The following is a 13,637-nucleotide window of genomic DNA, read 5'->3' as shown; positions in this document are numbered from 1 at the left end:
CTCACAAGAGCCCCTCAAGTGGGGGACTCCACAGGATCCCCATTTGCAAGTGAGAAAACAGGCTCAGGTCAATGGCAGGTAAGTGGCAAGGCCAGGACTGAGTCCCAGACACCTAGCTTCAGACCCCAAGCTCTTGACCATTTTGTTCTCTGTCTCTCAGTCTTCCAGCCACGGACGCCCATGGAGGTGGATGATGTAGCTGGGTTACAGAGCCGGGCTTCCTTTCTCAAGAGAAAATCCATGCTCCCCCCCCACCCCGTCCCCACGTGGCTCTTCTTCCTGCCTGATTTCTCCCCCCCTCAAATGAGCTGGGCCCTTAGTACCCCACCCACTAAGGGTAGGACAGGTGCTCAAAGAGCAAACAGCGAACATTTTTGTGGCTTTTCACAGACTCTGCCCACATCTGATTTCAGCTCCACTGCACGCGTGCACTCATTGTGTCTGAGAAACACTTTTTTGGGAGATGTTAGCAGTGTCCTCTTGTTCACCAGCTGAGGCCCAGGCTCTGCCTTGCAGCAGTGGTCCAGGGGTTTTGGGAATGCTCGTTCATGATGGTGACCACCTGCTTGGGAATATCCAGGAGAGGACGGGGAGGCCAGTGGGAAAAACTCAGGTGGGACAGAGCAACTCAGAGTGGGAATCACACATGAGGAAAATAGCTGAGGAATCATCCACATGGCTACTGGGGGCCTGGTTGATTGGGCCAGTGTTTCCTGAGTCCCAGGGGAGAGGAAAACGGGGAACGTTTTTCCTTTGTTCATCTGTGTTTGAGCCTGACCCCCAACCCAGGTCTCCTGGGAGCGGGGATTAGCTGTCAGCCCCAGCGCCTGTAGGAGGCTGAATAATGTCTGCCCCCTCCCACTCCCCCCCCACCGCAATTATCAGGTGGGGACACTGTGGATGTTACCTTATATGGTAAAAATCTTTACAAATGTGATTTAGTTCAAGATCTTGAGATGGGGAAAGTGCCCTCGATTATTTGGGTGGACCCTAAATGCCATCACAAGTATCTTTATAAGAGGGAGGCAGAGAGATTTCACACAGATGGAAGAGAAGGGCATGGGACCACGGAGAAGGCAGAGACTGGATGGATGATGCAGCCACAAGCCAAGGAACGCTGGCAGCACCAGCAGCTGGAAGAGGCAGGCACGAATTCTCCTTTAGAGTCTCCGCAGGGAGCACAGCTCTGGCGACATCTTGAGTTTGGACTGATTTTAAACTTCTGGCTTCCAGAACTATGAGAAAATAAATTTCTGCTGTTCTAAGCTACCAGATTTTGTTGGTTATTTGTTAGAGCAGCCACACGAAACCAATATAACACCCATCCTCACAGTTCATTAATCCGCCCAATCCCTTAGCAAGCACCTACTGTGTGTCAGGCCTGTCCCTTAATGAGCTCCTACTGTGTGCTCGCTCAGGGAAGATACAGTGAACAGGTTGGGGAAGGACTCGCCTTCTGGGGCCGACAGTGTACTTGGGGGGGCGAAGCTCAGGGGAACAGACGGTAAGCAAGTAACCGACAACACGCCATCAGCAGGTCTGTGTGGCGAGCATCATTCTCCGTGTTCCGCGTGTATTAACTAGGTCAGTCATCACAGCAGCCCCAAGGAATGAGAGAGCCAGTATGCAAGCTTCCGAGCCTACCCTCTGAATCACCGTGCAGTATCTTTTTTCCTTAGATGAATGAATGTACAAGACACTTAGTAGTAGCTGTAAGGAGTGCGGTGAAGGTCATAAATGCTGTGGGAGGACGTTTACTTTAGAGGTGTCAGGGAAGGAAGGGCCTCTGTGAAGAGGTGATGTTTGAACTGAAGCCTGTGGAGCCAGCTGGGGAGCCAGCTGGGGAGCGGCTGGAAGGAAGGGATTTGTGGGCGCCTGGAATAACTATGGCAAATGCCCCGGGTGGGGATGAGCTTGGAGGGGTCAAGAGACAAAGCCTGTGCTGGGGCGGGATGAGTGGAGAGAGGAGGCCTGGGGCCAGTGTCATCTCAGCAGGAAGCTGCCGGGTGGTTTGAGCAGGGCAGGGAGGTGGGCTCACCTGCGGGTCTCACTCACCTCCCAGGCATGTCAGAGCGGGAGCGGCAGGTGATGAAGAAGCTGAAGGAGGTGGTGGACAAGCAGCGCGATGAGATCCGAGCCAAGGACAGGGAGCTCGGGCTGAAGAACGAGGACGTCGAGGCTGTAAGTGGCGGATGAGCCCCGACCCCGTGTCCATCCTCTCAGCCAGTAGGTCCCTGCAAGAGCCTGGATCCTCCATTCAGGAGGTTCCCCAGCTCCCCTGGGTCTCAGTCTATGGACTCCGTAGGCTCCGTGGGGTGGGGATGGCAGACCCAGCCCTGAAACAGCAGCCATGAGGTGGACCCTCAGCCATCTCCACTGGAACAGCAGGTGGAACGTGGCACTGCCCAGTGGCCTGAGTCCTATACCCTGGGGAGGTCCCGAGGCCTGGTCAGCCTTTGCTCTGACCATGAGGCTTCTGCAGCCCACCCACTTTGTGCCCCTCTGTGAGCAGACCAGCATGGTTCAGGCTGCTCCAGGAACCCAGGCAGTGTCTCTACCTGGCCTAGAAAAAGACACCCCTTTCGCAAGCATGTTATTTCCATCTGCAAGGAAATTGTCATGATACCTGCATACTAGCAAGACTCTTATCTTCCCTCTGTCATAAAATTACAGTAAATATACAAATAGGCCATCTCTGGCGTCAACAGAGTTCTATGAACAAACCTCAAACGAATCAAGACGTCTACAGTATGAATGGCATGTCTGTAGATAGTTTGCCCTTGGGCAGTGCGCCACGTGAGCTACTGTACCGGGCAGCTCTGTTCGATGGCCTTTCTTGCTCCACAGCTGCAGCAACAGCAGACACGGCTGATGAAGATTAACCATGACCTCCGGCACCGCATCACAGTGGTGGAGGCCCAGGGGAAGGCCCTGATCGAACAGAAGGTGGAATTGGAGGCAGACCTACAAACGAAGGAGCAGGAGATGGGCAGCCTGCGGGCGGAGCTCGGGAAGCTGCGAGACAGGCTACAGGGCGAGCTCAGCCAGAATGGCGAGGAGGGCCCGGAGGTGAGTGGAACACCAGCTAAGGTGATGTGGGGGGACAGGCAGGTGTGTGGGCTGCCTCGTTCCCCATTACACGTAAGGAAATAGGAGGCCCAGAGAGAGCAAGCTGCTGGCTAGAGGACACACAGCTGGGTCGAGGCAGGGCTGGGCCTGAAACCCAGGACGCCCACCATTCTAGCCCAGGGTATTCAGCTCAATGTTGGTGACTGGGCATCTGCCATTTATCCGTTCATTCATTCAGATAATTACTGATTATATTGCAGGTTCATAGTAGCACTTTCCTAGTAACAAAAAGGTGGAAATAACCCACATGTCCATCAGCTAAAGAATGAAGAAACAAAATGTGGTCTGTCCATACTAGGCAATATTATTTGGCCGTAAATAGGAATGATGCAGTGACACATGCTCCAACATGGATGAACCTCAAAAACATACTAAGTGAAGGTAGCTAACACAAGAGACCACATACTGCGTGATTCCACTTACGTGAAATGTCTGGAACAGCACCCACAGAGACAGAAAGCAGATTGGTGGTTGCAGGGTGTGTGGGGAGGGAGGAATGGGGAGCGACTTCTAATGGGGATGGAGTTTCTTTTGGGGTGATGAAAATGTGCTGGAATTAGATAGAGGTGGTGGTCACACAATGTACTAAAAACCACTGAATTCTATATTTTAAAAGAGTGGATTTAATGGTATGTGAATTATATCTCAATTTTTTTTTTTTAAGAAAAGGTGATTCATCCTAAAGGAGAGATGGGGTGCCAGAAGGCCCCATATGTAACTGAGGGAGGAGCCGTAGTGTGTAGTAACTGCATGGACTCTAGAGCTGGTCTGATTCAGTTCAAGTCTAGCCTCTTACTGACTACCTCCATGACCTTGGGTACATTATTTAGCCTCTCTATGCCTCACTTTCCTCATCTGTAAAATGGGAGTAATAATCACAGTACTTACCCCCAGATTGTTCTTAGGAGATTTAAATGAATTAGTTCATTTAAAGTGTTAGCTGTTGTTGTTATTACCGTGATCATCTGGGCGAGTGAAAAAGGCTTCCCCAAGGAGGTGCTCGAAAGACAGTAAAGGATGTGAGGGGGGTGTGAGTTCCAGGCAGGGGGACAGAGAAATGCAGTGCAATGGAGGCGTGAGGGGGATGGGAGGGTGTCAGTGAGGTCAGAGAGGTGGGCAGGCCCAGCCCTGCCTGCCAGGCAGGCCAGAGAGGGAGGTTGGCCTTTTCTCTGAGAGCACTGTGCTGGGTGCTGTGGAGGTTCTGGAACTTTCCAACCCATGCAGGAGACACACTTAGATACCAGCAGCCACACTTACGGCGGGAGAGGCTTGTCTTGGTGGCAAGAGATTGTCTTAGTCCAGCTTCCCTAGCAGCAGAGCTTGAAAAAAGGAATATGAGCAAGAGGTCTATTTGGGAGGTGCTTCCCAGAGACCGGAGGCGTGAGACGGAAGGAGGAGACGTGGATGTGAGGGCATGTCATTGAAGTCACCGTGGGAGCTCTGTCCCGCTGGGACCTCTGAGAGGCGCCTTCCAGAACTGTCTTTCTGGAGGAGAAAGGCTTGGAACGTTTATCCACAAGCGTCTGCCCCTAGTTAGCTAAAGGTGGCCCCTAGGGGTGTTATGTCCCCGACACTCTGGGCTGAACTTACGGAGCAGATCCCGGGACAAAAATGGAAGGACATGCAGCGTGTGCTTGCGGCAGGGCCCTGTCACGTGGTGGGACCATACAGCTGCAGCTAAAACCCAGGTGGGCCCAGGGCTGTGACACGGGCCACCAGAGGTGTCTGCCACATAATGTGCCCCTGGAGTATGCCAGGCAGACCATCCTGATGGAAGAGCTGTTCCTTCTGCTGGATATTGGTGTTGGGTAGATTTTGATAGGTGAATATAATGGGTGGATATGCTGTTACAGAGAAGCATAGTGAGCTGTTTGGGAAAAACTCAGAGCTTTCTCTTTCTTCCAGCAAATAGTTTCTGGCTGTTTCAGGTTTGCAGACACCGTGCTAGTCCCCTGGGTTACAGGTTGGGGTGATAAGAGATGAGCTCACTGTCAGGTTGGCTCGGGTCCCAGTACAGTCAGTCAGTATATTGTGAATTCAGGCCAGACACTTCTAAGTTGTCTGAAGGACAGGAACCTGGGGTACAGGTAGGGAGGTGAGAGACAGAAGTCCTAAATGAGAGAGGTTAGGGCCTGCTTTTTGGCTCATAGAGACAGAAGCCTACGTTTAAATTGGTTGAGGATTTTTTAAAGAGAAATACTTGGCTGTGTAACTAAAAGCTTTGCTTTAAGGATGGCTTCGGGTCTAGCTGGTTCCTGGTGTCCAAATGATGCTATTAGGAGTTTGTTTCAGACCGTCTCTCAGCTTTGTTTTTCTCTGTATTGGTGTTATTCTCCTGTAGTCTCTTGCCATATAGTGGCCCCTGGTACTCGACCAGCTCTGCAACCCCAGTGGAAAGAAATTGCCTCTTTCCCAAATTCCCAGCAAAAGTCTCAGGGAACACTCTCATTGGCTCATCACTGAACCAATCATTGTGGCCTGACTTCTAGCCTACATATGACGTCCACTCTCTCCCTAGTCACGTGGCTTCCCCTGTTTGCTGGTATTCATCCAAGCCACATCCACTAAAAGTGGGAAAGGGGGAGTTTCTCCAGAGAAAAATTGCAACAAGTTGGCCCAGAGAAGTATGTGAATGGTGCAGGGCAGGCAGCGACAACAGCTATCATCTATAGTGCCAGAGAGTCAGAGCTGAGAATGCCACACACAAAACTCTGAGCAGTGGGGCACGTGGATCCCTTCACAGGGTTTTAATAGGGGGTGGCAGAATCAGAGATTTTGGAGGACACGTTGACCGGGGAAGGACCTAAGGCCAAGACATGGCTTTTGGGAGCTCTTTGCAATAATCCGGATACAAAAGTGGGGGCTGGACCAAATCTATGGCAGTGGGAGAGGGGAGGAAGCAGATGCCAAAGATACTCCCAATTCCTCAGGTGTACCCCTTCCAGCCTCCTGGACCCCACGAGAGCACAGGCCTATCTTCTGGGGAGGCCGGGCCCATTCCAAACCTGGGCCACAAGACTCCGAGCCCTTGTTCCAGATCTCTTTAGCAACAAGATCAAGGACAGGAACATTTCACACCTCCTTGGCCTGACCGCCTGTCGGTTTCAGTTTCCCACTCTGGCACCAGTGGGGCGGGACAGAAACGGGGGAGTAAAATCAGGTAGCAGTTATGACTAATCCACTGAGCTCAGTCCCTCTTTGCAGCATCTGTTCCCAGACTTGGGCAGCTTTGCTGAGTTTGACTCCGTTCCTCAGAGCTGGGTGGAGTTCAGGATGCTTGTCACTCAAACAGGGAAGCCACAGGTTGTGGTGGCTGCTCTACCTGCTGCTATGCGACCTGGGGCCCGTCCATCTCTTTGGTGGTCAGTTTCCTATCTGACAAATGAGGGGAATGAACGTGGTTTGATCCAGTAGATCCAATCGTGTGGCTGGGATGGAGGGCCCGGGGAGCAGAGCAGGAGGGCACAGTGAATTCTGAGTCGAGAGGCAATGGCAGTACAGGCCTTCAGGGCACTGAGATGGGTCTTGTGGGATGGGTAGGATGTCCATGGTGGAATGTGGGGCAGGCCAGGAGGAAGAGCGGGAGCCAGACTGGAGAATGTGCAGGGCGCAGCTGGGGTGGCGAGTTAGATTGGAGAGGGGAGATGGGAGCCATGGAGGGATCCAGAGCTGCAGAGGAATTAGTTGCCTGGGTTACTCTGATTCCCCGCCCCCCCCCCCCCCCCTTGATTCATACAAACCTTTCTGAGCTGCGTCACTGTCGTTTCAGTGTGATCTCTGGTACACAAGGCTTCTTACATATTTTTATGATGTGTTTATTGAGATAGAGTTCACATACCATGCAACTTAACCACTGAAAACGCACAATTCTGTGGGTTTCAGTATATTCACTATATTGTACAATCATCACCACTATCTAGAACATTTCCATCATCCCAAAAAGAACCCCCATCCTCATTAGCAGTCGCTCCCATCACTGCCTCCCCCAGCCCCTCGCCACCGCCAGTCTACTTCCTGTCTCTGTGGGTTTGCCTGTTCTGGACGTTGCATACAGGTGGGGTCGTAGCCCACGTGGCCCTGAATGTCTTTTTCACTCAGCATATTTTCTGTTTCTTCCAGTTTCTCCTGTTTTCACTGAAGGCTTTCACAATTAGACGTATCAACCATTAAGAAAATGAGGTGGTTGAAACCTATGTCATTTTACTAACCATTGCCACCCCAATAAATTTTAATTAAAAAGAAAAGAAGGAGGTGGGCTCCTGTCTAAAGGACTTACTATAAAATCAATAAGAAAACTATAAAGTTAATAGTTACCTTCTTGATGTCTCTGCCTTACCAGTTGATTTTTTAAGCAAGTTTTTCTGGAGATACGAGCATGACCAGCAGGTGACCAGAGCACAGTCAGTCCCCTTTGCCCGGCAGTGGGCAGCATGCCCAGGAGGCTAGCCCTCAGGATGGAGGCCTCGATGGAGGATGTGGCCTCCCTCAGGCCTCTCTGGACAGGCCCCATTGCTCGTTGGCTGGTCTCTTGGGCCTCCCCGAGAGCAGCTGGGGCCTCAGGGCATCTCCCCCAGGCTGTGCCCAGAGGGCCTCAGGGGACAAGCGGACAATCCGCGATAACCTGGGCCACCTCCATGGTCCCTCGTGGAGTAAGCCTAGAAGGTCTGCTGCCGATCGGCCCGATTGCCGTGCTGGGAACAGCTTCACAGTCTCTGGGTCTGGACAGGCTGATCTGGGGCTGCCCCAGGGACTGTGTCAGAGGCAGTGGCCTCGAGAAAAGCTGGAGCCCCACACCTTCCCTCTTCTGCAGTCGCAGGCAGTGGTCCCAGAAACCAGGACTGTTTTGCGAAGCTGTCTGGGCATCCCCCAAGCTCTGGAATTAGGTAGCACCTCCATAACAGAGCCATCCAGTCTCCAGAGAAAAAGAACCCGGGTTTTAAAGAGCCTTTGGGAGTCTTGAACAATTTCAACCCGTGGGAGGTGAGCAGGGAACGGCTCTGGCTTGAGAGCAGTGTTCATAGGAATCCTCAGATGTCTGGGCGGAAAGGGCCCTCAGTGATATTCCTGGGCTAGATAGGAAATACAGGCCAGGAGAGGAGCAGGCAGCTCGCCCAAAAGCCTCTTGGGAAGTGAGGGTCAGGGAAGCCATTGAAGGGCTTTACGTCTTCCTCAGGGCAGGTGGACACCTGTCAGATGGCCCCTTCCGGAGACATGGGGAGGCATGGGCCTTGTCTCTGTGAATGGCAGGGCCTGAGTTGTCCTGGGAGGCAGGGCCCAGAGGGAGTGTGTGAGCCTGAGATTTGGGTCCACGGCAGAGGCCACTGATGCCTATGGGGTCGAGGCAGGGAAGGAACAAGGGGTGGGGAGTGGCCAGCCGTGGAAAGAGCACATAGAAAGGAGCAGCAGCTATGCAGCACCAGTGTCCCCATGTGGGTCACCCAGTCCTCCAACTCTTTGCAAAAGGAAGCCCCAAACCCAAGCTTTAATATGACATCTCCAGATCTAAAATTGTTGGCCAGTGGTTCAAATGTTTTAGAACACAGTGAAGGCCAAACAAAATGGGGGTGGCGGACTGGAGGGGGTCCAGAGTTCCTAGCAAACTCCTACACATTCGTCAAGACCCCATGCACAGAGACCACGTCTGTCGTGATGCCTTCTGTGATCCTCTGCAGTGACAGTTTGATGTCCCTGCACCTCTTATTGTATCACCCTGTAAATTTCTATTGGTGTGTATCTTCCTTCCACCCCCACCTGTCTGATTCATCTCATTAGTTCAACAACCAGCAAGCACAAAGTTGATGCTCAATTAATGCTGAGTAAATATTAGACATCCAGGGATGCTCTGTGGTTAACCTGGGCAGGGGAAGAGAAGGGAACTGACCTCAGTGAGTACCTGCTGTGTAGGAGTCACTCTCTACCGTGTTTCCCTGAAAATAAGACCTAGCTGGATCATCAGCTGTAATGCGTCTTTTGGAGCAAAAATTAATATAAGACTCGGTATTTTATTTAGTTTTGTTTTATATTATATTATATTATATTATATTATATTATATTATATTATATTATATTATATTATAGTCTGGGTCTTATAGTAAAATAAGACCGGGTCTTAAATTAATGTTTGCTCCAAAAGACGCATTAGAGCTGGTGGTCCGGCTAGGTCTTATTTTCAGAGCAACATGGTATTCATGGTCTCGGGTAGAAGATACCGTCCGTGTATGTGGCTGTGCAAAAGGAGTTGGACACGAAGATGTACCCTGACAACACAGCCCACCTGGCGGGGTGGCCTCAGCAGACGCCTAGAGCACCTTCTTGGGAGGTTAAATCCACAAACATTCCCTCCCCCAGTTCTTGTGAGGGAACAGGCCCCACTCTGTCGCCCAGATGGGCTGGTGGGCAGCGTGTGTCAGGCTCCAGGTTCCTGCTGTAGCGAGTTGCCTGCCTGCTGCCCCTGCTGACTCCTGGTCTGTCCACTCCCCCAGCCCGCGCCTGCCAGGTGGCTCTTATGTCACCTGATCTGCCCTGGTGGGTGGTGTCTCCTTTCAAGTGTCCTTTCCCAGAACAGCCTGTCCCTACTCTCCCAGGATGTGAGGTATCTCAGCTCTCCCTTCAACATCCTGCCCTTGCATCACCCATCTAGGCTGAGACCCTTTTCTCCCTGTGCCGCTGTGGGGTTTTTTGGAGGGGAGGTGGGGATAGGGGCGGGACTCTATTTCAGTCATTGTCCTGTTCCAGAGCTTCCCACTGTTGTCCTGGGTTTGCTCCACTCCTAGTCGATCACGGGACTTTGGTGGCTCAGTACAGGCCACCTGCAGATTTGGCCAGCTGACTTGGAGGGAGCTTGCGAATACTTCCTTGCTATCAAAGAAATGGCGGGAAAAGTGTTGGCAAAGATGTGGAGAATGTGGAGCCCTCCTGCACTGCTGGCAGGAGTGTAAAGTGGGGCGGTTCCTGCAACAGGTGAACATAGAGTGACCACGTGCCGCAGCGGTTCCACTCCTAGGTGTCTACCGAAAAGAACTGAAAACAGGTGTTCACACAAATCCTTGTACACACGTTCATGGCAGCATTATTTACAGCAGCCAGGATAGACGAAAGGTGGTTCCTCCACACTCAGCCATGAAAAGGAAATTCTCACACGTGCCACGATGTGGATGAACCTCAGAAACATGATGCTGAGCGAAAACATGCCAATCACAAAAGGCCACATGATATGATTCCATGTACAGGAAATGTCCAGGAAAGGCGAATGCACGGAGACGGGAAGCAGATGGGGGATGCCAAGGGTGATGGGGGAGTAAGGAATGGGAATGGGATGCTAATGAGTACTGGGTTTCCTTTTGGGGAGACGGACATGATTTGGAATTCCGTAAAGGTGGTGGTTGCACAACACTGTGAGTGAATGTGCTAAAAGCCACTGAACGGTGTCTTTTATAGATGGTAAATTTTATGCTAAACCTATTTTACCACAGTTTTTTTTTTTTAAATGCTCCTTGCTATGGAAGAGATGGGAGGACGGGGTTTGGGTCTGGCCTGGAGCAGGTGACAACATGCTAGGGTCCATCTGTGTGACCCCTCTGTCCCCCCACTGGGGCTTCCACTGAACGCCAGTGAAAATGCCCACAGCCATTGGGAAGCAAAGGGCTTGACCAGGGGGCTAGTAACAAACGGGACAGTGCGTGTGACAATGTCAGAGGGAAAAGGATGTAGAATCGTGTAGGCTCTGATTCTATCTAACACCTTTGGCCAAATTAGCACGGGTCTTGGTGAGACTGGGGAGAGAACATGGGAAATGGAGAGCAGGCCGGTTTATGAGGGTAGCGGCATTGGGGTGCATTCTTCCCGTTGGACCCCTTTTCTTCCTTTCTTTTTTTTCCCTTTGTGCCTCTCTTAATGTTATTGGTAATGAAACCTGAGTCAGGTGGGGGAGGCGCCAGGAGCGTGGGTCTGGCTACTGAGGAGGCAAACAGTGTACAGGTGGCCGCCAGCTTTCACGTCCAGAGGAACAATGACTGCACCGCACGTGAGCAGAGGCCGCCAGCGAGTTCCTACGATAGCGCCCTTGGCAAGCTGCTGAGGCCCCAGGAGGGTGGGCAGTTGGGGCTGTGGCAGGATGCGGAGGGGGTGCTGGTGCTGGTGGCCAGGAATTCACTAGCGGCATCTCTGCCTCCTCCAGACAGAGCTGGGTGGAGAGGAGTGTGTGTCAGAGGCAGAGAAGCTGGCCATGGATTTCAAGGACCCCAACCGCCCCCGATTCACGCTGCAAGAGCTGCGGGACGTGCTGCATGAGAGGAACGAGCTCAAGTCCAAGGTGTTTTTGTTGCAGGAGGAGCTGGCGTATTACAAGAGGTGAGTGTCCTTGGCAGCTCGCAGGCTGGCTCCTTTCGGGGGGCGGTATGCGGAGTTTGGGGGACAGTTAGCTCCTGGAAAACAAGGATTGTATCTATGTCCATTCTGGAGACCCTCTCTGGCCTGCAGCACATACAAGCTCCAGGTCCCTTTCAGGAACTCTTGGGCTCAGGTGCATTTTATAATCCAGAACATTCCAGCTGTTAGAACAGAATATTACATAGACGATATAACCTTCCACCTCCAGTGGTCTGGGACAGCTCCGCCATTTTAAACACATTGGTATTTGTGCAGCAAAAGATATAAACATTCATACTAACTGGGATAAAGATTATACAGCCACACGAGAGTTCATTTCAGGTGTTGGCACCAAATCAGTGACCAGAAAGTGAATTTTGGTTTTTAAAGCCTTTTGGATTTTGGAATTGCAGATACGAGATGGTGGAGCTGCGCTGCCGAAGTATTTGTTCCCTTAGTCCATGGTCAGTGAACTCCTTGCACATATTAGAACTGCACTGTTCAATATGGTACCCACTAGCCATGTGGCTATTTAAATGAGTTAAAATAAAATTTAAAATTCAGTTTCTCCACTGCACTTGCCACGTTTCAAGTGTTCAGTGGGCACTTGTGGCTAATGGCTGCCATATTGGGTAGCACAGTACAGAACATGTCTGTCATCTTGGAAGGTTCTATGGACAGCACTGCTCCTGACGGAGACCACCATCTCCTACCATGCTGCCTCACGCTTGTTCAGCTTCGTACACATTGCCCATCTATTGGCTTCTCAAAACACACCATGCTTGTTTCTACCCCAGGACCTTTGCACATGCTGCTCCCTTAGTTCTTCCCATGGTGGATCCTGGTCATTCAGGTTTCAGGTCAGGTGTCACCTCCTCAGAGAGGCCTTACTTCCCCATCACCACCCATCCAAAGGAGAGCCCTGTCCCACCATCACTGTACCCAGTTTTACTTCCTTCATGGCTCTTTGCACCATCACACGTTAATCCTGGTCATCAATGTCCTTGTTTTCTTATCTGTTTCCATGTTGGACTGTAACAACATGAGACCAGAAATCTTGTTTATCTTGTTCATGGCTAAGTTCCCAACACTTAGAATGGAGCTTAGCGCAGAGTAGGTACACAACAAATCTGTTGAATGGAAAGCCGAAGGAAGGACAGATGCACCAGATGTGGTCCCTGCTCAAGTAGGGAAGATAAAAGATGCACAGAAAATACAATGCCCTATATTTTTATTGAAAGACTACTGTGTGCCTGGCACATGAGAAAGATTTATTGATACTGTCTTCACTGGCTATTCGAGAAGAGAGAGCACTTCAGGCTTGGGGATGGGGTAGAAATCAGGAAGGCTTCATGGAGGAGGTGGCATTTGAACTGAACCTTCCCTTAAGGTTAGGGTACTGTTCAAGTATGGGAGATGTTGAGGGGTGGGTGGCATATTCCAGATGGAAGAAACCACAAAGGTGTGGAAACAAGCATTTGTCAGGGACAGGAAACAGGAAGTCGTTCTATTTGGCAGGAATCTTCAAAGGAAACTCAAAATAGAGATGTGGGTCCGTTTCCTGAAATGCCTCACATTTGACCATCTGGGCCAGAGGTACCACAGGCACATGTGTCCATGGCCTCCAGGCCTGAGCCTTCCTCTTAACAGCCATGCCCATCACTAAAAGACCAGACCCCCAGGCAGAGAGACTGTTGGGCCAGAGGCCACTGTTGCTGTCCTCCTGGGTCCCCTTATTCCAAGTACAAACCCCCCAGACCATCAGACAATACCCTTCTGGAACATTCCAGCTCTCACAGAATGTTTGACTCTTGTTTCACGCCTCTCAACCCCTCCAGTGAAGAAATAGAAGAGGAAAATCGAATACCCCAACCTCCACCCATCATCCACCCGAGAATGTCTCCCCAGCCGGAGTCTGGGATCAGACGACTGTAAGTCATGCGCTTCCGGCATGTGGGGCTGTTCGCTTGAGGCTGATCTGGCAGTTCACACAGCCTCTCACTTCTGGGTACCTGTTCTAGGGCCAGGCTTGTCACTAACCACCTCCCACTGGGACGGGCTAACCCCAGAGCACATTGGCCCTTGACATTGCGTTCATCTCTGTATTTGAATGCTGAGTTCCTCCTGGGAGGTCTCTGGGC

General features: G+C 51.4%; 1 protein-coding gene across 4 annotated transcripts in view; it reads left to right on the top strand.

Moving 5' to 3' along the window:
- The window catches only part of RILPL1 (Rab interacting lysosomal protein like 1), a 31,456-nt gene that overhangs the window by 9,473 nt on the left and 8,346 nt on the right, over positions 1 to 13,637 (top strand). For all 4 annotated transcript variants that reach the window (XM_019733963.2, XM_019733962.2, XM_019733964.2 and 1 more), the window contains exons 3-6: positions 2,063 to 2,181; positions 2,848 to 3,069; positions 11,306 to 11,478; positions 13,335 to 13,427. In XM_019733963.2, coding sequence (XP_019589522.1) covers positions 2,063 to 2,181; positions 2,848 to 3,069; positions 11,306 to 11,478; positions 13,335 to 13,427 — 607 coding nt within the window. The remainder of the gene's footprint in view (positions 1 to 2,062; positions 2,182 to 2,847; positions 3,070 to 11,305; positions 11,479 to 13,334; positions 13,428 to 13,637) is intronic.

This window comes from Rhinolophus sinicus, linkage group LG16, assembly GCF_036562045.2.
Source record: "Rhinolophus sinicus isolate RSC01 linkage group LG16, ASM3656204v1, whole genome shotgun sequence".
Classification (NCBI taxonomy): Eukaryota; Metazoa; Chordata; class Mammalia; order Chiroptera; family Rhinolophidae; genus Rhinolophus; species Rhinolophus sinicus.
The sequence above is the reverse complement of the archived record's forward strand: the minus strand, read 5'-3'. Positions and strand labels throughout refer to the sequence as shown.